This window comes from Copadichromis virginalis, linkage group LG5, assembly GCF_057382275.1.
Source record: "Copadichromis virginalis isolate Kocher_CV1m ecotype Utaka linkage group LG5, C_Virginalis_male_GT1.1, whole genome shotgun sequence".
NCBI lineage: Eukaryota > Metazoa > Chordata > Actinopteri > Cichliformes > Cichlidae > Copadichromis > Copadichromis virginalis.
The window spans coordinates 26,722,859-26,748,723 of NC_140622.1; the positions used below are offsets into that span (position 1 = coordinate 26,722,859).

Here is a 25,865-nt window from a genome sequence, read left to right on the forward strand (position 1 = left end):
TTTTCAATGGAGCAAATGTTTCATCAGTCATCCAAGTGACTTCTTCAGTCTCAGCAGCGTACAGGTTGCCGAGAACTTATTTGCACATTAACAATCATGAAACTAAGCCCATGGCTCATTGTTATGCAATGGTGCTAGTTTTGGTCATTATGCAAATGCACTGTTTATAAGGTTTGGGAAACCTGCAGTCAGCTGGGACTCAAGATGTCATTTGGATGAGTGATTAAACGCTCCTCTGACTGAAAACGCTCTGTTGTCATGAACAGAATCAACTTTCAGGCAATATGTTCAGACGTGATCATCTGCATGTGGTTATTTGAGTTACTTCCGCTGGCCTATCAGCTCCGAGAAGTCTGGCCATTTTCACCTGACCTCTGGTATCAAAAAGGCTTTTTCACCCAGAAAACTGCCCCTTACTGGATATTTTCTCTTTTTCAGTAAACAACTTGCTACGAAATAGTTATTTGCTGCAGATGATGTTGACAGTATCATAAACAGTTGAATATTGAGTCAATTTTATGTTCTACCTAAATAAACTGTCCAATCAGGGCATATTAGACAATATATACCCCCTTGATACCAGTTTATGAAATGTTCACTCCGTGCGTGCTTGCTGCAGGGGCTTTATTTACATTTTTTTAAACATCAAAAAAAATGAATCACCAAAATATGCAATCTGCCCAGAGATTCACAAGATTTAGCATATGTGAAGGATATTAAAGAGTTAGTATATCTGTAACAACTCTTAAATTGGCCAACATCAGTGCAAAATCATAATCGAGCACACCTCTATACATTACAAAGAAAGAGACAAAATGGCAAATCTTAGTTTTGTGCATGTAAGCACATTTAATTACCATGGGGAGCAGAAAGAGTAGGGAGAGTTTGACATAAGGGAGGAAAAGGGATTTTCAAGGAAACTGGTGCAACAGGGAAACATCCCTGCCACACACAGATTCGACAAGATCACATTACAACACGCTACATTTAGTCACAGATTCTTCCCAGCCCTACATGGTAATGTTGATAACACTTCACTTGTGGTTGTTGATATAAAGCACTCTAGGAAAATCAGAGGTTCACCAGCTGCACCCTAGACAAAGATCTAAACCATATTGAGAATATTCTTTAATGAACTACCTCTGCAGGGGACAAAACGTAAAACACTTAAAAACAAGAGTTAGCAGTTCTCACAAAGAGTAAACAAGTTCTATGCAAAATAAAGAGTTCACAGTAAATCACTTCTTCCTTTTTCTCCTCCCCTTATCAAGCACCCCTCCTCCCAATTGATTGGCTAGGATGCAGCTACTTTTTTTTCCCTACAAAGCAACAGAAAAATAATGTGTACAATTAAACAACATCAAGGAGGATAGTCTATTTTTCCTATTAATCTTGTTTAACTGTGAACATTTTGTAACGGTGAATATGAACAGTGATGGTTTAGAGTCTACAGAGTCCAAAGTTTCCTGTAGCCTTCTAAATCTGACTAAGAACACAGTGTCTGAGTTTTCTCTAGTGCTTTTACAACCAAACCTCATAATCTAAACAGTGCCATCCAGGGTCTGTGCCAATGTGCTTGAGTTAGCCTGTTTGATGTGCAAGTCCCCTTCAATTTCTTGTTTGCCACACCTGCGGAAAATAAAAAATTATTAACTTAGCTGAGCTCTCACATAACACTCTTTTTTTTGTCTCCATACACAAGTGTTTATTGAAGTGGAATATATTCACTTCATTTTTAAAAATAACATGGAAGAATTTACATGTGACAATTCTGTTGTGTTTACAGAGCCCCGCATCATTTAACATCTAACAAGATGTGGCGTTTACTTCTTTCTACACCCCTTATAAGCTCAGTAACACAATAAAAGACAGAAACCTCTTTGTGACTTGCATTTGCTGCACAACTAGCAGTTGCGGCACCACTTTCGATCAGAGGGTATCGGCACAGGTTGCCTGATGAGAGGCAACCTGTCTCCAAAAATTTGTGGTGTGATTTTGACTGTGGTCACTCTCAGAGAGATGTATTATTTGTTATTTGTCACCAAAGCCTAATTTAAAAACATAGAAAGATTGCTAACATGTTGCAATCAGAGTCAGTCTGCACCGACTGGACTTAACTACTTGCCAGTTGGTGTATTCTGGTTATACTCTGATCTAAAAGCAAAGTTGCTGAGCGTCTATGTAAGTTTGCATTTAAATCCCCATCCAAGTTATTTCTGCATTTCTATTTCAAATTTATAAGGTTCGGGCTGAATATAGACAGTTAATGTCAATTTCTATGCATGTATAAAGGGATAGAGTTGCAAACATTTTCCATTTTCACCAATTTATCACAGTTAATATTGTATTATCACAGACAGATTGCACGTAATTGCCAGCTTGACCCTGTTCAACTGAAAACTGATCGCAGACTGACTCCATACTCACACACCAAAATTGCTTTGAAGACCGCAGCTGACTAACAAGTGGCTCAAACCTGGTCCTGGGTTTCAAACCAATCATTTCCAAGGTAACAAGGTCACAAGTTCATCACACATAATCTTTGGTTGCATCTCCAACCACTGTTTAGTGTCACTATTAGCATAAAAAAAGCATCAGACGTCCAGATTTTCTTCTTCTTTTTTTTTGAACCATCCCACACACACTCTTCCTCCTTGAACAATCTAAATACACGAACCCCAAGGATGTATTCTCGTGCCATCTCAAACTTCAACCTCACATCATCTACAATGCAACTCAACTTAATCAGAGAATCAGGTGTGTTATATTGTTAGTCCAATATGTAGATATAGGTAAAGTTCCCTTCTCTATAACACTACACCACCAAAACCTCTTTTCACTCTCATTTTTACTTTTCAGATCTAACAGACATCTATGCAAACTGACATCACTGTATGTGATTCATCAGATTTTGGACAGCTGCATTTGTCTGAAGGTTTTATTTAACTCTTTCCTGACTGGAACAAGAGAAAATGAGGTTTTTAAAGACGTAACAGCAATGAAAATGTAAATGTTTTACAAGTTGAAAGGCAGTGTTTCTCATAGCTTACCCAGAAACTGGTCCATTTCCTGTCCTTTCGTTTGACTGCTGGTCCAACTCTGAGAGCAACTTCAATATGTTCAGTGCAGCCTAAAAAAAATAAGCAACAGTATGCGTTATCTGAGCTGTAACCTGAAAAGTATGAGTCTTGGAAGTCTTACTGTCTTGGAAGAAGCAACAAAAAGGAATGGGAGTGCATGAAGCAGCTGGCTTATACAGCCCCTATTTTGGAAACGGCTGGCCTAAAGCCTTTGTAATGTGTCATCATGACATTAACAGCAATCGTGTGCCTTTTGGTCACACTTGCACGACTCCACACAAGATTTATTCCAAATCCTCTTCATGGAAAGTTGCTGGGATAAAGTTAGGAATTATTAAACGTGTTTTTCTGTTAGTAGCAAGGGCTCGGGACTTGCACACTGAGAAAGAAACCCGTATTACCTTTGAAAGCTCCCTCTTCCACTCACGAAATAAATATTTAACAAACGATTATTATACATCAACAGCTGACTATACCCCCCATCACTGAAAATATATTTCCCTGATCACTATTGTGGCTCACTCACAAAGGGCGTCAATGAGTGTTAAATCTGTAGTTTCTGAAATAAATACTCACCATATCATGACAGGATTCTACATCTTTCCCAATCCCATGACTGATGAGCGGTGGCTGGGAGGAGCAGTTAATCAGTGACACAAACTCATTCTTATTGTTTTTGGGAAAATCCTTGTATTCCACCTGCAAGCAGATGATACATTTTAAATTATTTATACTAATTTGTACCATAAAAAACAATTTATACAATTCAAACTGAATAATTAAGCTCATGAAAGTCAAACCCATTGTTTACCTGTAGACCCTGCACAGATGCCAGATAGCCGAGCTGTTCCGAGGGCCTGGTTAGGGGGCCGTGGGGCAGTTGATTCATGTTATTTTTAGTCTTCAGGATAGTCTCTGCAGTCAGTGATGTCCCAGCATAAAGCAGCTCGTTGGCAATCATGGCAGTGATCGTGGTCTTGCCTGGGTTGGGTATACTTCGACTGTAGTCCTTGGCCTGGGATCCTTGGCAGGCCCCAACTGCTTGTGCCACCTCAGGCATCATGGGCAGGATCCCTGCAGGCAGCTGCTGGTGGCTCAGGTAAGGCAGGCGGAAGTCCTCCTCCTTGGAACCTTTTGAACAAAAGGCTCCAAGGTTAATGATTTTCTTCATGATTGTTAATAGTTTTTTATTTTCCCATCAAGTCTTACCCAGTGTCCCCTCCTCTACAGAACCAGGTTCGTAGAAGGTCACTTTGCGCCCATCACCTGGCTTTTTCACTGGGGTCTAAATATAACAACAATTTTACTATATAAATATAATATAAACATTGGCCACCTAACTTATTTATGAGACTTTCCTGAGAAGGTCTAAGCAGTACCTTTTCATCAGTTTTGAGTGCCGGTTTTGGGGGTTGAGGCTGAGGCACTTTATACCCCAAGAGCTCCAGCATTTTCTCTGCTGCGTTCCTCTTGGCCACCTTCTTGCTGGGTCCCATTCCCTCTGCAGACTGCCCACACACAGTAACCTGGACCAGAATAAACAGATGGAAAAGATGAACGAAATGAGAAATTAACAAGCGGAGACAGAGGAAAGCAGAGACAGATGTTGCATAAGTGCTGCTGCCAGCATGCCTCGGCTGCAGCTGACTCACCTGCATGACAAACTCCCTGCGCCGTGGCAGCCCTCTCTCTGTCACCATGCTATACTCCGGCTCCTTCTCCTTCTTGGCCTGCTGGATCTGAGCCAAGCGGCTGATGGGATTCATTCCCTGTCCATATTCTGGACTGGTCTGCAGCTGTTGGCACGACAGGTTAATGATTGCTTAAGGAAGCCGTTAGGTGTGTAATCACTATCCCAACTCTAGTATAAAACTTGCACTACCTTGATGATAGATTTGGTTTTCTTTTTGATGCGGGGCTGCGTCTTTTCTACACTGGGTATATGGGGTAGTCTCTTCAACTCTCCCAGCACAGCTGCTGCTGCTAGCTTCTTTGCAATCTTTTTACTTTTTCCCTCGCCCTCTCCTGTGAACTCGCCAACTGTAACACGCACTACAAAAGTCTTCATGTGTGGAGGGCCCTCTTCTTTTAAAACCTGGAAAGCAAAAGTGGAAACACCTGATGTAGGGGAGCATTTATTCTATTAAACTCAATAGATTATGGGCAGAAGGAACATGCAGTGGAGTACAAATTGGTGAATGACATAAATCCCCCCCTAAATGATAAATAAAATCCATTTAAACCTCAAAGCTGACAGGTAAGTTGCGTTTAAGTGCAATTTCAAAGACTTGACTGATTTCTGATTTGTTCAGGTTCTCCTCCTCGGGCTCTCCATTCACCTGTCAAAAAAGAGGACATGTTTTAAAAAAAACAAAACAAACAACAACGACAAAAAAAACCCAGAAGCAATAAATATCACAGATGCCGAGTGTGGGCTTCTTTCCTCACCACTGGCAACTGTTGCAGTATTGGCTCCTTCTGCAGTACTTTCAAGGCCTTGGCAGCAGCATCGTGTTTGGCTAACTGCCGCGTTCGTCCTTTCCCAAAAAACTGCTGGCCTCCAATAGAAAGCTCCACATGATATATCATTGGTCCCACAGGAGGAAATGGGTAGTAGTACCTGGATGACAATTGAAGTTAAATACAACCCATTTCCCCCCCATTTCCTCAAAAAAAGAGAGAGAGACAATAAGATTTCTGCTCAGATTTCTAAATGATGCAAACTCACTGTTGCATAGAGCGCTGGTAAGGCCCTGGAGCCCGCACATTGTAGTTGAAGTTTGGTGGTCTCATCCCCGTATATGCGTCGATGGGTTTATAGAGAGGCTTTTTACCAAGTTTGATGCATAGTGCACTCAGCTCTGTAATATGCGTCATGCCATCTGCTTTGAGATAAACAAAAAAAACCAAAAATGAATTCACTGCTTCTATTTTACAAGGTGTTAGCAACAATTAGAAAAGAGAATACAATAAAACCAGTGGGAAGAGCGTACCTTGGTGCTTTCCTGTGCTGCGGGGTGTCCTCACAGTGGGTTTAGGGAGTGTAGTCTCAGCGAGGGCTGATGCAGCAGCGGAATGCTGAGCTTTCTTGATACTGGTCCCCTCTGCCTCCCAATGCTGATCTCCCAGCGTGAGCCTCACTGAGAAAATCTAAAATTGATTCTCCATCATTAGCACAAAGTTGCAGCAGAACAGGACAACCGTAATAATAAAATGATGTGAGCAACTCGTACCTTTGAGTGAGCTGGCCCTTGCTCACAAAGCAGCTTATATTCAGGTTGAATCTTGTTAAAACGGGCTAACTCATTCACCAAACACATAGGGGTCTTCTCTTTAGGGTTTGCCATGTTAGATACTGTTTATGGAAAAGAAAGATCCAAAATTCTCTTTATAACTATCTACAGGAACCATCATAAAGTCTCACAATCTCATACACATACTATCTGGCAAAAGCATTCCAGGTTCTAACAAATTTTTTAACAAAACATTGCAATAAAAGGGGTGTGAGATGCATAATGTGATCATAAAAACTAAACAATAAATCCCAAACTAATTAATTTAAATGCCATCACCGATAAGTAAGCTTTTTGACCAAACAAAATCAGAAAACCTACCTGTGGTGCTATTGTAGGGAGTGGCTGACCCTGCGGGGAGAGCGGAGCTCCTGATGGGCTGGCTGGCGCTCTCTGACGGTAGGGTGCCTGAGGCACAAGGGATGCTGTAGCTAGGCTGTGGCTGCAGGGGGGCAGAAGCAGCGGGCATGGGGCTAGCTGGACACTGAAACTGGAGCTGAGACATCCTCGCTGCTATAGCTAAGTTAACAGTAAGATGAGGTCAAGAATATAAATTTACAGTGGGGGAGGACTGCTGATTGAGGTGATCTGAATGTAGGGTCTACCTGGAAAAAGAGGACATAAGTTTTCAAATAATAAATAACTAGAATATAAGAAAATCTTCATTTTGAAAAAATAAAGCAGCATCAAAACCTTCACAAGAGCAGAAATCCTAGAAGTCAAAGATAAAAGGTGTCAATTGCAGGACTGTTAAACAAAGACTTAAACACCTGAACAATTTACTTACAAGTGCAACAAAAACAGATAAGGGAACCAAGAGTAGCACCGTCCAGCAGTCAATCAGCACTGCTGTACACTAAGCTTAAGTCAACCTAATATTATCAGCTACACTAAAAAACTAAACAGCACTATGTGAATTTACTATTTATTTTTCTGCATTTTGCAGTTGCCAAAAACAAAATGTTCTTTCTAGCACATTCAATCAGTCAGGAATGCAATGAAGAAAGCCTGGCTTTTTTACAAAACAATTTTTCTTTTTATTCAAGATGTAGAAGAATGTGTTTTCTTTTGATTCAAACTAATGTTTCAATACAGTCCACAGATCTCAAATGTAATGGTAGTGCATTCCATAGTTTGAAGCTGCAACTTTGAAAGCACAGTCTCTCTTTTTTTTAGTCTGGCAATAGGTGTTGAGCAGAAAGACTTGAATTATCTGCACGTTATATAAGGACGAAAGAGTTCACGAATGTAAGCAGGCATTTGATAATGCACATCTCTGAAAGTGATCGCCAAGATTAAAAAAGCAGGATCGCACAAGACTATTAATACTTTCCCCATAAAGACATCATTTGAAAACTTTCCCTGTACCATTAATGACAAGTTTTGAATCTCTGTATATATCAATAAAGATGTGATCTTGGGGCCTTAAGAATAGTTTCGGTAGCTGCCCAGGTAGAGACCACCTGCACCGACTTCTGCCAAACACGCACAGTCATTTTGTTCCATAAGTACGCCTGAAATATGACACAAACTGCTCAGTTCAGAAGAGCTTCAATGGTTACTTCCAGTAATAACTAAAATGTAATCAGCAGCCATGCAGTGCTTTGTGGCATCATTAAAGTCATGAAGGATAGATATTTTTGGAACATTGTGAGGTGAAGAAAAAGAAATTTACAATCAGATATCATCTGCATAACAATATGAAACCCATTTAAGGTGGTTTAAGGGTATAAATACATTTCATTGTAAGTAACAGACATTTGACAGCATAGCATGAAAAAAAAAAATCACTCTGGTAGTTAAATACAAATTTTGTGTTCATTTGAGCACTACAGACAATTTGCCAATTTAAAGAAAAGCAGGACAGAAACAGTAATATGTGTTGGTCCCAGCACAGGTCACCCAGTTTGTCTATACTGGGGAGATAACTTTATCAATCAGCCTATAAGAACAGTGTTGTGCCCAAAACGGATTAACAGCCTTTGCCAAAAAGCGATTGGCTGTATTTAAACTGCTAAAAATAACTTGTTGGCCTATACTGTGTAAAACATATGTCAAATGTATCCCTCATGAATGATATCAAGTTATCTTGAGCCACAAACAACATTCCTATCACATGGTAGAATCAGTTTATGGCTATTATATATCCATTTTTAACAAGTTAAAAAGTTTCATTGACAAAACAAAAATGGCTTTTTAAGAGTAATCTGGCCAAGAGGACACCAGAAACTTCAAGAAATATAAAAATAGTTATTTAAAGGTATTTTAAATGGCCAAAAAGGACTGGAAACATGGGAAACAAAAACGCATGGAATCACTGGAAATCACTTTTTGTGCCAAAAAGTGATAATCTGCCAAGTGACCAAGGGAACACTGTAGCCATATAGTGCCTATAATAATACAGCACAGTAATGTTTATTAACAGCATTTTCGCTGCCTTGATCTCACAGTAAGGATGCTGCTGATAAAAACTCAAATCACTTTTTGTTCTCATTCAAACCACAGCTGGGAGGGTCCGTGCTGTCAAAGGGGCCCTGGGAGCCTTCACTAACTGTGATAGAGCAGAACCACCATTTACATGCAACGACTGTAACCTGCATCTCATGCTAAGCATGGTTAAATACAAAAATAATACTAATAATAACTAATTTGTTTAAGAAAAAATGTTTACTATTAGCTCGATTTACAACACGAAAAACTGAGGCTAGGTGGTTAGCTGATACAGCCGCTTGCAAACAACCACGATTACTAACTGGTAGGCTTTCTGGACCTGTATATTCGTCAATGATTTGACTAGCTGTGAGCAGCACAAGCTACTGGCAGATAATTCCTAATTAAAATCAGGCCGCCGGGTGGATGTACAAGCTTTACAGGGGAAACATGCTCGCTAACTAGCATATTCGCTACGAAAGGCAGGGGTGGACATGATAGGACAATCTTTGCAAAAAAAACAAGACTCGTTGCTGAACAGGTGCTGAGAACAGCAAGACAACGCCCACAACTCACTGACAACAGCACTTGACATGTGTTTATTAAATTAATACATCAGAAAAAAGGGGAGGAAACATCTTGTGTTTAATTCAAAGCGAGTCTGGGAGCACCCGGTGTCACCGCTAGCTAGCTAACGCCGACAAAGTCTGAGCACAAAGTAAAGCTCACCTCGTCGCTCCTTCTGTGCGGTTTTTAGTTACTCCATATGACACGCTGATTTACGGTCGTTTGCTTTTGTTAATGGCCAGTTTGGAGAATCACAGTGCGTTATTTTGATATCGAAATGCGAGCGGTGAGGAGGTGGACATTGGGAAGACAGGGCAAACACTAAAGAGAATGGCACTATCTCGCTTCACTCTGCAGGAAGTGACATCGACTAGGAGGAAGTACTTCCACGATCTCAAATATTATCATTCAGGACCGAGAGGCTTGTGAAGCACAAAGGAGTAAAACAAACATGTTGAGGTCAATCACATTTAAAAAAAAAAACAACAAACACCATCAACAAAAAGAGGACACAGTCTATTTGGGGTATTGACAAATTTATTTGCACCAATAAGCCAAAAATCACAGGTTTAGCAGAACTATTCATCCAAATGGTATAAAAAAAAATGAAATGCAGCACACAATTAACTGTTAGCTAATAAATATAAAATTGCTCATGATTCACTATAAAATATTACTTCTAGGGTCTACAAGCTAAACTCTGTGACTTGAGGATAAGAGCAGTGACTGAGCAGAGCGGTCTGTAAGTTCAACAGGTTACAGGTTGTGAGCCTGACAGATGTTCAGAGAGTCTCTTAACATCAGGTCACGCAGACGCCACAGTGCATCCACCATGGTGGTGTGGGCTCCTTTGCTCTTCAGCCAGTGAGCTGGCAGCCGACTCTCTTGTTCTTTGGTCAGGTGAGAATCTCGCCTTTGCGCTGTTAATGGAAACGCATATTTCTCCTTAAGTGTGATTATTCAAAAGGCAAATAATGTTCACTATTGCCTTTGAAAGCAAACAAAAACAAAGATATGCACACACTCAAACTGGTAAACATGCTGGGAAATGACAATTTGGGCTTAATGCAAAAATTAAGGCAACACAGTCAACATTTTAGAAATATATTCCTATCATGTAAGGCCAGCATCACATATGGGGGAAAAAAGTATTGTGTAAGCTCCTGCTTGAATGCCTCAGAGCTAATTAGGCTGATTGGAAGGAGGTCAGCAACATGACTGGCTCTAAAATAAGCTCCCCATAGAGGTCAAATCTTTGAAAGGTGGAACAATTCATAATATCATCAATGTAAAATGTAAAAAAAAAAAAAAAAAGGATTTGTGGATTTCATCATCTACAGTGCATCAGAAGCTATCATTTAGCTATTTCCCCTAAATGTACCCATGAAAGGGTTGATACTGGTAGCATGTAATCATTTACAATTACTGATAAGCAGAAATATCACTTATCAGTAAATAGCACTGGAGAGTAGCTGATTTTTTTTTCTTGGTTGAAAGAACTTTATAAAAGTTATACTATAGTAAAAATATGAATAGGTTAAACATACAATACAAAATGAAAGCATTTGTATGAGAGTATTAACATATTAAAAGTGTGCCATTTAAGTGTGTTGGTCAATAAGACAGGAAAAAAAACTGCTCGGTTAATTAAATGTTGCCCATTTGAACCCATATGAAGGAAAGCTGGCAGCAATGTAGGACTGAGAGAAGTTACCATACTTATAATCACAACTCTTCTCATTAAGACATGACTGAGTCTGATAATTATAATTGAACTTTTAATTTAAATATTGTTTTTACTGCGTGTCTTTCCCCACTCTCTCTCCCCTCTTGATTTCATACATGTTGACCTCTAATCAGGAACCTAACCTAAGTTACCATGGCGCTCTACCCCGGTAGGAGGTGATCCACCTTCGTTGCACTGAAAACCCAGTGTCAACCCTCAAGTTTCTCAGACAAGCCGAAATCCTGCTTTGTATTACAGGAATCTGGTCCTCTCAGTTTTCCAACCTCTTACAGAGGGGTGTTATTATGTTGCTTTAATTTTTGTGACAATGACTTAGACATAATTTTAACATAAGAAAAAAAAAAACTTCAGAGCAAAATGCAGTCTTTACAGTTGTTGCAATAACTCTTCAGAGCTTAAAAATACAAAAATGTTAAAAAAAAAAGAAAAAAAAAAGACAAAGCAACTGAAAAAAAAAAAAAAGCAGTGATGGAGAGTTTTCTAGAAATAAAAGTAAAAACAAAGAACCTACCTTTGAGTGCTTGGTCCCACTTGCTAACAGTGCTGGAGTCTGAATTTAAGCCCTCTATGTACTTCAGGTAGGCCTCTGAGTGAAGCACTCTCTGAGTCTTTGGTGGTGGAGCCACAAACATGGGAGTGGTGGGCTGCAAATGTGAGGGTTGGCCTAACTGTCCTTGTCCAGGGTAGGGTGGAGGAGCATGCTGTCCTGGGCTAAACATCCCAGGCTAAGGTCACACAATGACAACATTTTGTTAGTATGTAGATGATACATAGAATGCATAATTTAAATTATCATTTTGATTATCATTATTTGCAAACAAAAAAAAAAAAAAAAAAAAAAAAAAAAATAGGCCTATATATACACTTGCTAGTAAAACTGAAGCAGGTGATGTCTGATTATGCAGGAAACAAAACAAAATCCATATTTTCTTGAACAGTTAAAAACACCAATATAAACTATATAGAAATATGAAATAACACCTATACAGCCAGGGTTTTTCTGCACTCAGGCTCACCTGCTGAATAAAGTTTCCTTGTGCAGGACTTCCCGCCATGCCATTCATACCAGTGCCCATCATCCCTGTTGTAAATGAAAATATTTAGCTTGTGTGCATTTTGTAAATGTGGTAAACTCTTGTTTTTGTTCATTTTATGTTAAGCTTTATAATGACTCATGGAAATGTTAGTTTTTTTAACTACCAGTTGAACGTTAGTGGTTTGGTATCAGTTTTGCATGCATTCCATGTGTGAATTTCATATATTTGTTTGTATATTTTAAGTGTGAAATGTGAGAGCACTTTAGAAGAGACTGCTTTGACTGCTCAGTGTGTAGATCAGGCTTTGCAGCCTGTGGACCAGGTAAACCCCCTCCAGCAGGAGAGACACGACTGGATGTGACTGAGCAGGTGCGGCTAGGACAGTGGCCCTTACCCTGATGAGGCATGCCAGGGTACCCGGGCATACCTTGCTGGAGATGGTGAGGAGGCAGGTGAGGACCCCCTGTAGGGTGAGGTGGCATTGGGGCCACACTCAGCAAACCCTCATGGGGGCCCTGCATTGGCATGTAAGGTGGACCGTAAGCTCCCATCATGCCTTTGGGAAAAGTGTGAGGAGAGGACAACATATCCATGCATAAGTGACATGCAGCTGACACCAAAATAACATGCACTACTACTGCACACAGTGGCCCCTTTCACACAAGTACCTTAAACCACAAGGGCTGTTAATTTAAAAGTTTTCGCATGTCTGCAGACTTTCTACCATTCATGCAACTACATTTTTTCCTCATTTGTGAGCTCCGAACGGCAAAGATGACCGTATGGGAGATAAAATTCCACCACTGTGTGAAATGTTGTTGTTAGCATGGGAATTCCTGAGATAAGATCACAGTGACCTTAGACCACTGAAATCTAGTCAGCTCATTCTTGCACTGATTACATTTCCAAAAAAAGAAATGTTGGCCTCCAGCCACACATGGTCATCGGCAAAGATAAATAGACACAGTTGATGGTTGATATTGAAGGTTTTGTGTGAAAGGGGCAGACAATACATATGGGTTTGAGAATGTTAGCAAAACAAGCATGAATGGGAAATGAAATATTAACAAAAGGCATTCATAGTTAAAAAAAAAATAATATTCATGCAATTCACGTCATGCAATATAAAATATGAAGGTTGATGACAAAACTACAAACAAATAGCAGCAAATAAAGAGGAAAAACTGCAATAACAACATCGTTTTGAGATAAACTTCTTTTCAAGTGTTAGAAAATTACAGGATTACTGTCTTTAATTCAGTCCAGCCTCATTTTTCCTGCTGTCAAACACTCGTGCTGTCTCTGAGAGGGGTTACCTGACACAGGTGTCATGGTCTGGTTTATCATTCCCATAGTGCTAGGCGAAGGTACCACCCCCATCAGTGCCCCTACAGGGGTACCTGCTCTTGGGGAAGCTTGCTTCTGAGGTGGCCTCTCACGCTCTTGCTGTTCCACTATTTTGGCTGCACGCTCTGAAACATCCAAAGATGTGATTTTATTTTTTTTGGTTTTGCTAGCACAAGTTCAAATAGATTCATATTTGTATTCATTTAATTATTTTATCTGACCTTCATACTCTGCCTTCTTGGAAGCTTCGAGGTTCCTCCACTCGGTGCCTACCAGTCGACTCAGCTCCCCGAAGGAAAAGTCTGGGTGACGAGCTTTTATCACTGCTCTCATTTCACTGCTGAAGAGGATATAACCACTCATGTTGATCTTTCTCTTGGCCCCTTCCTTCTTTGACAAGCCTTTAACCTTAGGAGTGGTCTAAATGGAAAAGCAAAGACACAAGTTTATATATATAAAAAAAAAAACATCAACATTTTCAAACAAGGAACAGATGGTTTAAAAAAATTAGACCTGCGAGGGTGTGTATGGCATGACATCCATGTCGTTTGTAAGTGGGGTTTGCATCTGAGGCAAAGAAGGTGTCTCTGGAGCTTCCTCATCCTCATCCATGTCTTCCATGTCATCATCTGCATCCTCCATATCTGCCAGTTTAACCTCAAGCTCATCTATCTTCTTGTCCAAAATTGGTGATGCTTCCTTCTGTGGCACTATTAATTTTCTACATGGAATAAAATAAGCAGACATCATAGCACCTCAGTGCTAATCGTTAAATTTAAATCAGAATCATAGAGAGCATAAAAGATGGCTGTGGCTTCAGGTCTGAAAAGAGAAGCCCATGTGCCTCAAAGCTAACGTTCTACTCAATTCCCAGCAGGGGGCAACTTCACCAGTGCAGTTTCAGGTCATCCTGAGTAAAACATAAAGTCCATTATGATCGTTATTCGTGTCAGAAACGAGAATCAGCCAATGAGATCAGACCGCCCCTCACTCATCAGCTCCAGTTTTACAAGAACAGCTTTACTGAATGGGGCAAAATAGAGTAAGTTCAATCCCCACACAGTGCTCAGAGGTTTGGTTAGTTTTAAAGTTGATCCAAAAGGTTGGACTGTTTTCTAAATATAGGTGTAGTCAGTTAATTTCAATATCAAGCACAAAAAAAAGCTTATTGGCAACTTCCTGTTGGCTACATCCATCCTTTATGCCATCTATGATCCTAATAAGTGCTCTGTTTAACCAACAGACCTGAAGTAGAAGATCTCATCCTCGACCACTTTGGAAGAGTACGAGAAGCGTTTCAGACCCTTGAACTTTTTCATCATCTTCTCACTCTCAATGTAACGGCTCTCGCACAGCAGTACATCGTCTTCTGAAAGCTCGGTGGGTCTGCATGACAGGTAGTCCTTAAAGGAAGACACTACACATTTGCCTGGAGAGCAGACAGGCAGAATAAAAGATTAGAAAAGACTGCTGATGAAAAACTTGTTCTGAGGTGACTCAAATGTTTAAAATTATAGCTTTAATGTTCATTTAAACATTAATACACGAAATGGCCTTCTGGGAAATGCACTTTTGTCTGTCTTATCTAAACCTATTTCTCAAGTCTATGAGGTTGCCATTTAACCAATTTGTTTTCTGCTAGAAAAACAAAATTATTTTTTTCTTTAGTGCACAATTCATTTAAATGCATTACACGAGGAGTAAATGAGCTGACTCAAGAAATCTTTGGTAAGTTTTCAAAATCATACCTATGACACAAGTCATGGGCAGCGTCTCCTCCAAATGACTCAGAAACACCTCCCTCTTGTAAAACATCTTCGTGGGCTCGTGCTCCGTTTCCTCAGGGTGAATGAAGATGGGTCCAAAGAAGAATGTAGTTCCATTCTGTAGCCACAGCTTCTCTATCCTATAGCCCAGCACAGGAAGTCATGTTACTAACAGCTAATAACTCCATCTTATCTAAACACCCCCAATCAACACATAAGGCCCTATTTCAAAAGGTGTCAATGTAGCATAATATATGTCAACCAACCTGGCAACCCTAGGTTTTGATAATCCATGAGACTGAATGTAAACACAGTCTCCCACTTTAAACCACATGTTTTTGTAGCATAACTGTTCATAGTACTGGCAGCCGGGCTCAGCTCCACTCATCTCCGTAGGGACATCCTCTCTCTCCTAAACAAACACAGACAGAGGATTCAGGTGTTTATTATATGGAAAACAATCAACAGGCTCCTAGTGTGCTAATAGTTTATGAGTTCATGCTTTCAAATTAACGCCAACTGTTTCGTTTTTTTGGAGTAGTGAACATAGGGCGGGGTGGGTAAAGCTGGGCTGGCTTCCTCCGAGGACTAAGTTTTTATATCTATTATCCGTTATTATTATTATATATAATAATAACGGATTGCATTTATATAGTGCCTTTCGAGACCCTCAAAGCACTTAACAATTCCACTATTCATTCACTCTCACATTCACACAATGGTGGAGGGAAGCTACAGTTGTAGCCACAGCTGCCTTGGAGCAGACTGACAGAAGCAAGGCTGCCATATCGCTCCATCGGCCATCGGTGTCTTGCCCAAGGACACAACGACCAAGATAGACAGAGCTGGGGATCGAACCGGCAACCTTCTGGTTACAAGATGAGCTTCCCAACCCCCTGAACCACGGTCACCCTGATAAATATATCTATATAGATATATTTGAAATATATCTATATAGATATATCTATATAGATATATATTCTTCTAAAAGCAACATTATATATGTTCAAAGCCTAGAATATACAATCTCACCTTACCTTCTCTACAAAGCCATTGACTGTATATGCCACCGGTTTTTCCTGGTCAGGCTTCACAAACATTGAGGCTACACGAACAACAGGAAGAGGCGCCTCCCGAGGGACTAATTTAAAGGAACTCTCCGGCATGGCCCAAATCTTGATCTTTTTGAAAAACTTGTTCCTGGCAGTGTAGCGGGATTCACACACATAAACGTCCTCAGGTCTGAAGCCCTCGGGTTGCATTCTGAAATAATCCTACAGAAAGATTCGTAATTAGACAATGGACTTTTGGCGGCTTAAATTAAACCATTTTCAATATGTGGTTCACTTTCTCACCTTCACAAAAATGACCACACATTTGCCCAAAACCTTACTGATGGACACTTTGTTGTAGTAGTCACTCTTGAAGACTTCTTTTTCCAGAAACTTGCGTGTGGCCAAGTGAAAGGTTTCACTGGGTCTGTAGAACCAGCAGCCATAGAGCCACTTCTCACCTGCATATATAAAACACAATCTATTTTTAGCAAAATATACTGACTAAATGGAAACAAAATCAAGATGTTGAATCAGCTAACTTGCAGAAACAGAAGTATTTAAAATCATGATGTAATTCTATAATTCTTCCTATAATTTTCAAGTTAGGCTACCTGCTTCATCCTCCCAAAGACGTTCTATACAGACAATGTGGGGCTGGAGGTTTGGTTCTGACGGCTCCACATAGACGAAGTCCCCCACGTGGTAGGTACTGTTTTCAAATCTGCAGTCTTGACTGTACACATGCTCTGGCTTTGACTGCCACGCCTCTCCCGCCAGGTCCTCGGGCTTCTCGTCTTCTTAAGGTGAGAAACATGTCATGATTCAATGCCACAACCACATTTAATATTCTTCACACCTCCTGCATGTCTTCTATAAGTTTACACACCTTGGTTTTCATCCTCATCCTTCTTTTGTTTGTCCTCTTCAATCTCTTTGGGAATTTTCTCCCTCTTTTCCTGGTCTACGTCACTGTGGAGGTGTTTTAACGTGTAGTTGAGTGCAACGGACAGTAAAATCTCGCCATTCTTGCACAGCTCATCCCTGATTTTGATGAAAAACTGTTGTAGCTCCACTGCATCCTCAAATATCTCAGAGTCAGTCCTGTCAACATGAAAAACATTCATCATAAGAAAACACTGGCACACATTTGAGTTGTATCACCTAGTGTAGCAAAGCAAGTAAAAACAGGACTCATTTATTAGGAAGAGCCACATATTTAACAATAAACATTGATTTGCTTACAATAAAATTGATTACATTTAATGCATATACATTTTTTTTATTTCTCCTGAAGAGCAGCACACAAACAAAATGTTTGATCTTTACAAAATGGAAAATATAACAAAGGCAATGTTTCAAGGTAAAAATGTTCTAACGACTTAGCATTGTCAGACATTTATTTATGTTGTGAACACCCATTTTCATTTGCCATTTCTCTGGTTTTTGAAGCCTTGGTGAACCGCTCAAAGCAAATGCACTTTACTTTAATGGATAAACAATTAAAGAAAAAAAAAATAATACACCAAGCTCATAATAATTTCCCATACCTGTGTAACCTTCTTGCCTTCTCTAGCACTTCAAACGTGTGTTCCTGGAAGACATCGAGTCTCCTGTAGCGACCGCGCTCCACATTCATTCTGATGACATCAAAATTAAGCGGCGGCTTTTCAGGGGCAGCTGGATCAACAGCAGGAATCTCAGCCAGTGAGTCACTATAGCAGCGACCCTCTTCATCCTGGTGACCCATCACGGATACAAACAGGTTCCTGATCAGTTCTCGCACCAGAAGACCCACAGCTGGAGGGCCAAACTCCTCCCCTCCCTCTTGCTGTTTCCGTGTCTCCAACAACACTCGGTGCAACACTAAAGCATCCCGATAAATCAGAGACTCAGGCTCGTTGTATATGCAGGCATTATTGAACATCAAAGCAAAGTCCTCCACCAGGGCGTCGACATCTTGGTAACGGCCTGCAGCCATGTGGCTTCGCACACGTTCCATGTCGATTGGTCTCTTGATTGTAGCGTAGTAGTCAGGCAACTCGGCACGAGAGGGTAGACGGAGGAAGATTGTGCTTAGGCGCCGACCTCGGCGGTCAGTGAAGTTTCGCACAGCATCATACAGCTCATTTAACCTCTGCTGAAGAGGGGTGAGGTATTTGGACTTCTTTGGAGAAACACCACTCTTTCCTTATCATAAAAAATGTATGTTAGTTTTAAAAAGCTTTTAAAAGAAGAAAAAAAATGTGAAACAGAAGCTAAAAAGAGCCAGAAAACAAAAGAGCAATACAGCTCAAACTGTCCGAAATACTTAAAAATGCCTTTCTTGTTCTTTTTTTTTAAGTTGATTTTTGAACATTTTTGCGCTATTAGATAGTCACAGCAGATACAGACAAGATGCAGGAGAATAATATGCAGCTACAGTCCGACTGGCTGGGAAATGAAACAACTCGTTACTAATGGCATTTGTTCACATACTGTGCAAGTCCAACCACTAAGCCATGTAACTTTCCAGCCAGCCCTGATTTCCACAGCTGCTGTTTTAAGCGAGACAGGCAGCGCTTTGGCTGATAATAATTTAAGAGGAACAACTATATAGTAGGTTACACCCCCCCCCCCAAAAAAGTGCAAAGAAGTAGTTCAACAAATTAATTAATTTTTGAAAATTAAAGACTAACCAATTAGTGAAAAACGGGTCAAGGACACACAGACCTCAGTGTTATTACATGGTAATATTTTACAAGTGCAGAAGTATTTTCAACCAACATGCACAAGCATTCCCACTTACTTAGTTTCAGTTTGGGAGATCCCACATCCTCCTCCTCAGGTGGAGGACCCATCTCCTTGCGCTTATCTTTCAGTATCTTTTCCAAAATGTCAGCATCATTATATACCTACATAAACCAGAAATTGGGGAGTCAGAAGACTTAAAATCGTTATAAATTTGACTATAAGAAAAATGTAAGTTTTATCACAGAAGGAGTCAAAGTCCCAACCTGAGATCCCTCTTCGTTGTAATGCCGGGCATTGCGGAACATTAGCTTCATGTCTTCCATCAGAGCTTCCTCTGTGGCATAGCGCTCATTGCGAATGTTATGTTCAATTGTTTTCAGGTCCATCGGTTCAAGGATGACGTTATAGTAGTCAGGGTAATCCTTCTTGGATGGTTTAACCATAAAGAGATCACACAGACGTCGATTTGTGCCTGCCTCCCTGGCCTCGGTCACGGCAGCATAAAAGGCTTTCATTCGGTTCTTTTTCACATTTTTTTTGTGGCTGGACAAAAATTAAAAATAGATAAAAGTATGACAACACTGAGACATTGAGAAAACATAAACAAATTATAAACAACGTTTGCAATTTTAATACTTTATATTTCAAAAGCATTAGTATCAATAGAAATAATAATACCTTTTTCTCTTAACGCTCCCTGCATCAGAAGACAGAATGCTGTCCCCATCTTCGTCATCTCTCCTTAGAAGTTCCCTCTTTTTTGCCTACACAGAACAGGCAGATGGGTACATTGCCTTGCCTATTATTATCCATTATCTACAGTCTGCTTCAAATATTGTGCTTTTATAATGTGCTCTTTGACTTTTAAATGTACAGGTAAAACTATTTTAAGCACAACCTGACAGAATGATTGACAAGGTGCTACCTGCATGATCTGCTGAAGCCTGAAAGCCCGTTTATAGATGCTTGAGTTAGGCATGTTGTAGCGCTTTGCATTCTCAAACATCAGATTGAGGTCAGCCTCAATTTGTTCCACGCTTTCATACTCGCCATTCTTCATCTTTGCCCTAAGAAGGAGAAAGAAAAAACTTTTTTTAAACTCCCCCCAGGAATGTAATTTGGTGGGAAAAGGGTTCATTTTTAAATACCATATGGTATGAATATCTGGTTCTTGCCTGATTTGCTGGAGAGAAGTGGGTTGTTTTATCTGCTGATAATAGTCAGGGTATTCCCTGCGAGAGGGCAGCTGCTGAAAGGGTTCAGAGAACATCTGGCCCTGGTTATTTCTGGCACCCCTCACAGCTTCGTACAGTTGGAAGATTGGGTTGCTCATCTCCATACTTGAACTCTGACTCTCAGCTTCTGACTCTCCCTCATCATAGCATACAGAACCTGCAAACATCGACAACACAAAGTGTTACTTTTTTCTGCACAGCCACAAAGTAAATTTGTCTGCTACATGAACTGATAAGAATTACCTGAGAGCACAGGATCGTCCTCACTCTCAGAGCCATACTGTAGAGCTACGCTGACACCAGAAATTCGATCTCCCTGACCAGACCTGCGATTTCTAAATAGTAACACAAGATACACAATTCACCATATATATCTTAAAGGTATGAGATTTTTCTGTTGGTATAACAAGCATATTTAATTTGACACAAAGACAACGCTAAGAGCAATGTTATACTGTTGTTTAATACCTGATACGAAGACTAGATTTAGTAGGTTCTGCGTGCTCAAGCTCTGTCTTACGTTGGATGAAGACTTTCTTTATGGTGTTGGCGTCCTATAGAATAAAAGAGCAATTGTTAATATTCAGAGTATTAAAACTCATAAAGAAGAAAACTGAGAAAAGGACTTTTACCTTAAAAACCTGAGATCCTGGCTCATTGTAAGTTTTAGCATTTTTGGTCATCAGTTCAACATCCTTGGCCATAGCATTGACATTTTTATAGTATCCAATCTATGCAAATTAAATTACATTTTGATGGTTAGAAATGCAACACACTGAAGCTGTAAAATTAACAAATGGTTAAAGGTCAGGAAGCAAAATGACTACCTGTATTCTTTGAGCGATTGTTCTCAGATCTATCGGCTCCTTTATAATGGCATAGTAGTCTGGGTAATGCTAAAAAAGAAAGAACAATTCTATAACGGACTGGAGTTGGTACACAAAACCACAAACACAGGAAAACAACTGGACTTTACACTCCTAAAGTGGCTTGAATAAAAAAAACCTATATGTAAGAAAATCGCAAAGTGAAGCTTTGTTCAACCTGTCTTATATTATTATGCTTTGTGTGAAGAACAGTTAATCAATTTCAAGTGCAACTTACCACTTTGGAAGGCAATTTCTGGAACAGTTCACTGACCAGACGCCCTGAGGGATCAGCATGTGAGACTATAGCCTCCAAAAGTTGCTCCAGCACTTCCTTCAAACTTCCAGCTGAAGTCTAAAAGACAAATATGTATAAATAAGTTCTGACCCCACACAGTGGTGCTATTTCTTCATAATACAAAGGCAATATCCTGAAACAGATTTTAATATTTTTAAATTCAATAAAGAAATATGAACCCTTTCTTATTATTGAGCTAATAATAATTGACAAAACAAATTTCCCACGTGTGGGACTAATAAAGGTTATCTTATCTTATCTTATCTTATCTTAATAACTGGCAATCATACACACAGGGCAACTCAGTCTTACATGTAATGAGGACTTACCTCCTCTTCAGTTGCCATTCCTGGGTTATCCATATCATCACCATCTTCATCATCCTCATCTCTGTCTCCAGGTTGCACAAACTCATTCCTTGTTTGAAAATACACTTCCCAAAGCTTGCATGCAGCTTGATACTCCTCACTGTCCCTCTGAATCATTAAACATGAGGCAAAATAAACAATCACATAAGGTTTACATTAGGAGATGCATACCTAAGTAAAAGCTTATATAATGAAGCTGAAGTAATAGTGTATTTATTATAACCTTAGAGGCTACCTGTAGGAAAAAAGAAAGCACTGTCGTTCTCCAAAACCTACCTTGTAGAATGATCTGGCATTGTTGAACAGGAGCTGAAAATCTGCAGTAAGCTGCTCAACATCATTATAATCCTCAGACTTCAGTTTATACTGAATCTTCGTCATATCAATTGGCTGGGACACCACTTCATAATAATCAGGCTGATTCCTGAAAAAGAAAAAAAACAGGCTAATTGAAACACTTTCACATTATCCAACATTATTGAGTATGTTCAATAAACATTATTCATTCATTTTACAAAAGTGTGAAAACATTTCTTTTTTTTCCTGCATATTTGTCACATTAACACATTTCACATCAATTTAATTTTAAAAATAGGCATAATAACATAAAATAAATATATAATAATCAGAGTAAATACAAAATTCAGTTTTTACATGAAAATGTCATTTATTAGGGGAAAAAACTGTCCAAACCCATCTCTGGCCCTGTGTGTGAATCAAGAAATTATGGGGAGAAATTTGGCTCAAAAGGGTTGCAAATGCCTATCAAATAATCCACAAGCATAACTAATTCTTGCAAATGTGCACAACGAGTACAATGATCAGTATTTATTCAGGTTTGAATGTATGAATGTGTATAATTGTTTTACATGTGGTCAGAGTGCTTTGTATTTGTGTGTGGATTAAAACACATGTTTGTGAGTCCTCAAACGTTACACACAAATCATTGTACACATTTGTAAATCTTAGTTTATGCTTGTGGATCATATTTTAGGCACTTTTGAGGTAAATTTCTCTCCATAAGTAGTCAATCAAACTGAACCAAATTGAGTAGGAAAAGATGTCAAAAACCAACATTTCATGCCACAAACTAAACAAACAGATGAAAAACAAAGTCATTGACATCTATCAGTCTGAAAAGAGTTACAAAAGCATTTCTAAGGTTTTGATAATCTAGCAAACAACAGTGAGAGTCATTATCCACAAATGGCAGAAACTTGGAAGAGCATTGAACCTTCCCCGGAGTTGCTGGCCTACCAATATTACTTAGAGAAACAACTCGTCCAGGAAGTCACAAGTTCATGATGACTTCATGATTCAACAATAAAAAAGAGACTACAAAAATGGGAGAATTCCAAGCTGGAAACCATTGCTGTATAAAAAGAACATAAAGGCTCACATTTACCAAAAAACATCTTGACAATCCCCGAGACGTTTGGGAACACTTGATTGCGTTTCCCACAGCTTGCAGCTAACCGTTGCTGCCAAGGGTGGCACAACCAGGTTTTAATTTTTTTTTTACAATATTAAAAGTTTAATTCGTGTTTTAACAAAGGGTGACCAGTTATTTTTTTCTAACCTTCTTCCCCATAATAAATGAAATCTTCATTTTTTTATTTACTCAGGCTTTCTTTACCTAATATTAAATATCAAACAATGTAATTGTGACAGATATTTAAAAAGAATAAAACAACAAAGGGGTAAATACTTTTTTCATAGCAACGTCCATTATTCCATATATTCAGTACACATTTTGTGTGTTTGTCTTTTGCAGCTTCTAAACATTACTATGTAGGGAAGCTTTAGCTTTTCTGCAAAGATTACCTTAACTCCTCTTCAGTATTGTAATATCAAACAGATACAGTACCTCCTCTTTGGCACCCTTTGGAAGACTTCACTAAGCTGCCTCCCTTGATCATCCTTGTAGTCTCTGATAGCGTTGAACAATTCATGGCATACAGCAATCTAAGAGGGGGTGGGAAAGCATTTAAAACTCCAATATACTTTTACTATGATTTCAAAGGCACGTACAGATCACATCGGCCTTGCTAAAGTCAGGTCATGTAAAATATACACACACACGCATTTACCGTATCCACAGGAGGGACATTGGAGACTCTTTTTCTTTTTCTGCCACTTCCAGGAGTAGAGGAAGAGACATCATCGAGGTCTCCCCCTCCGCTCACACTGCTGGAGGGAGAAGTAGCTCGTCTCCGCTTGGAGCTCGCTGACATCGCTGGCTGGTTAAACAACAGGCTAGCCCACGGCTACAAAAACAGAGAAAGAAATAATAACGCCACTGTAAATTTATTTTCAATCAACTTAGTATAAAGAGGACAGTCGGTTTTTTATTCATTTATAAAGTCTAAAATGGAAAGTAGTACTTAATCAGATAACGTTAGCGTCGCTTGGATGTATGAAACAAAGCAAACAAACGAGCGGCAGTTAGCATGCTACTGCAACACGAGTAAATTAAAAACGATAAAGTTCTCCCCCAATAAAATACGCGCAAGCTGGGGGGAAAATAACAAATAATTTAAATTTCAAAAACAAGTCTTACCAAAATCTCAGAAAAGTTAGCCGTAATTCCCTGAGCAAAAATGTTTAGCGGCTAACCGGCTAGCCAGTGTTGTTTGAAAACTCCTGCCCGGATGTTGAGGTTGTGTTTGGAAGGCAGAGGCAAAAGTGCCAACCGAGGCAGTGCTGACCCCTAGAGTCCAGCTGTAATACTGCACCGTGTACTATATTCAACGAACATTTTTACACGAATATGATTCATTGATTGACTGATTTCTAGTTCACGCCGATTTAAATCACAAGCCATGCATTTATATATATATATATATATATATATATATATATATATATATATATATATATATATATGTTGGTTTAAAATGGAGCACTGTAACAAAAAATAATTTCCCCCAGGGATCAATAAAGTATTCTGATTCTGATTCTGATTCTGATTATATGAATCAACACTGAAATACTAAAAGAAATTTCATATGGATCAAGTGGTTTTTCATAGTGGAGCTTCTGGAAGCATTACATAACAAGAAGCACATTCATGGGAAACAAATAACATTTAAAACAATCACAGAATTTATATTAAAAAAAATTGAATAAGAAATCACAATTGACCCAGGTGGGGGGTACACCCAGGACAGGTCACCAGTCTTTCACGGAGACAGACAACCATTTACACTTAGAATCATAAATTAACCTAACTCATGTCTTTGGACCGTGGGAGAAAGCCAGAGTACCCAGAAGCAACCCACGCAAACAGGCCCCAGCCAGTTAGGGATTCGAACTCAGTACTTTCTTGGTGTCAGGCAACAATGGTATCCACACCACTTCTTTGTGTTTTGACCTAAAGATTTGGTCAGGTTGAACCTTTTTCATGACTTTTTTTTGGGGGGGGGGGTCAGAGACTGCAAACCCACCCAGTTGTGTTTCATCACAAACTTGGCAACCAAAAAAATTAAAGAAGATTAAAGAAATGCACAGAAATAAAACCAGGCAATGTGGTGATTTATGTGGAGAGGACACCTCCACTCCAATCAAAGTCACCTGAATCACCAGAGTACAAACATCATAACATGGAGTGGTAATGAGAACTAATATCTCAGAAGTCCCAAGCCCAAGAACCAGTGGACACAATGCATTCTGAGCTAGAACCATTGAGCAGAGTCTTCACCCTGTATGTTGTCCCTGTATTTTAACAAACATATGACATCAACTACAGAGGGATCAAGTTGATGAGCCATACTGTGGAGACAGAAGGGAAAGAGTTGTTAAAGCTAGGTTAGGAAGAGAGGTGATGATCAGCATGCATATATATATATATATATATATATATATATATATATATATATATATATATATGCTTGCTTATATGCTTCATGCTAAGAAAGAGCAATCCAATGTTTGCTTTGAGAGTGTTGATACAGAAGAATAGAGAACGTCAGAACGTCAGAGGAGAGTCTTGATAGGTGGAGGTATCCTCTGGTGAGAAGAAGAATGAAAATCCATAGAAGAAAAAC

General features: G+C 39.4%; 2 protein-coding genes across 9 annotated transcripts; both read right to left on the reverse strand.

The window, feature by feature from the left end:
- Positions 1 to 607: 607 nt before the first annotated feature.
- Positions 608 to 9,730, reverse strand: stau1 (staufen double-stranded RNA binding protein 1). Of its 3 annotated transcripts, none has more exons than XM_085457088.1 (15): positions 9,533 to 9,730; positions 6,695 to 6,974; positions 6,314 to 6,435; positions 6,074 to 6,230; positions 5,809 to 5,965; positions 5,529 to 5,700; positions 5,324 to 5,419; positions 4,963 to 5,175; positions 4,733 to 4,876; positions 4,460 to 4,606; positions 4,290 to 4,365; positions 3,892 to 4,211; positions 3,657 to 3,779; positions 3,051 to 3,130; positions 608 to 1,629 (listed from the first exon to the last, which is right to left on the reverse strand). In XM_085457088.1, exons 2-15 carry the CDS (start codon positions 6,876 to 6,878, stop codon positions 1,542 to 1,544), a joined length of 2,079 nt encoding a protein of 692 aa, XP_085313214.1. In that variant the 5' UTR covers positions 6,879 to 6,974; positions 9,533 to 9,730; the 3' UTR covers positions 608 to 1,541. The 3 variants fall into 3 exon arrangements, with proteins under 3 accessions (XP_085313214.1, XP_085313216.1, XP_085313213.1); XM_085457090.1 differs by having other exon boundaries at positions 5,809 to 5,962; positions 6,695 to 6,978; XM_085457087.1 differs by having other exon boundaries at positions 6,695 to 6,978.
- Positions 9,731 to 9,889: 159 nt separating this feature from the next.
- pbrm1l (polybromo 1, like) lies at positions 9,890 to 24,482 on the reverse strand. Of its 6 annotated transcripts, none has more exons than XM_085457094.1 (30): positions 24,380 to 24,482; positions 23,910 to 24,086; positions 23,687 to 23,784; positions 22,096 to 22,243; positions 21,781 to 21,927; positions 21,392 to 21,508; positions 21,115 to 21,183; positions 20,920 to 21,018; positions 20,756 to 20,841; positions 20,531 to 20,622; positions 20,228 to 20,444; positions 19,978 to 20,119; positions 19,731 to 19,816; positions 19,316 to 19,595; positions 19,108 to 19,213; positions 17,870 to 18,509; positions 17,209 to 17,423; positions 16,934 to 17,116; positions 16,623 to 16,780; positions 16,305 to 16,541; positions 15,534 to 15,679; positions 15,250 to 15,407; positions 14,747 to 14,930; positions 14,015 to 14,222; positions 13,723 to 13,921; positions 13,471 to 13,626; positions 12,549 to 12,710; positions 12,134 to 12,198; positions 11,629 to 11,842; positions 9,890 to 10,290 (listed from the first exon to the last, which is right to left on the reverse strand). In XM_085457094.1, the coding sequence occupies exons 2-30, from the start codon at positions 24,051 to 24,053 to the stop codon at positions 10,127 to 10,129; spliced, it is 4,920 nt and encodes a 1,639-aa protein (XP_085313220.1). In that variant the 5' UTR covers positions 24,054 to 24,086; positions 24,380 to 24,482; the 3' UTR covers positions 9,890 to 10,126. The 6 variants fall into 6 exon arrangements, with proteins under 6 accessions (XP_085313220.1, XP_085313221.1, XP_085313219.1 ...); XM_085457095.1 differs by having other exon boundaries at positions 12,582 to 12,710; positions 16,934 to 17,119; XM_085457093.1 differs by having other exon boundaries at positions 16,934 to 17,119.
- Between the last annotated feature and the right edge of the window lie 1,383 nt (positions 24,483 to 25,865).

What these genes read in the sequence shown, in the direction of transcription:
- stau1 (XM_085457088.1), bottom strand. Translation starts at nt 6,878, where the DNA reads ATGTCTCAGCTCCAGTTTCAGTGTCCAGCTAGCCCCATGCCCGCTGCT. An exon ending in CACTCAAAACTGATGAAAAG is followed by an intron (nt 4,366 to 4,459) that starts GTACTGCTTAGA and finishes TGTTATATTTAG; the next exon opens with ACCCCAGTGAAAAAGCCAGG. An exon ending in TAGAATCCTGTCATGATATG is followed by an intron (nt 3,131 to 3,656) that starts GTGAGTATTTAT and finishes TATTTTTTTTAG; the next exon opens with GCTGCACTGAACATATTGAA.
- pbrm1l (XM_085457093.1), bottom strand. Translation starts at nt 24,053, where the DNA reads ATGTCAGCGAGCTCCAAGCGGAGACGAGCTACTTCTCCCTCCAGCAGT. An exon ending in GAATGGCAACTGAAGAGGAG is followed by an intron (nt 21,509 to 21,780) that starts GTAAGTCCTCAT and finishes TTTGTCTTTTAG; the next exon opens with ACTTCAGCTGGAAGTTTGAA. An exon ending in CAGGATCTCAGGTTTTTAAG is followed by an intron (nt 20,842 to 20,919) that starts GTAAAAGTCCTT and finishes TTTATTCTATAG; the next exon opens with GACGCCAACACCATAAAGAA.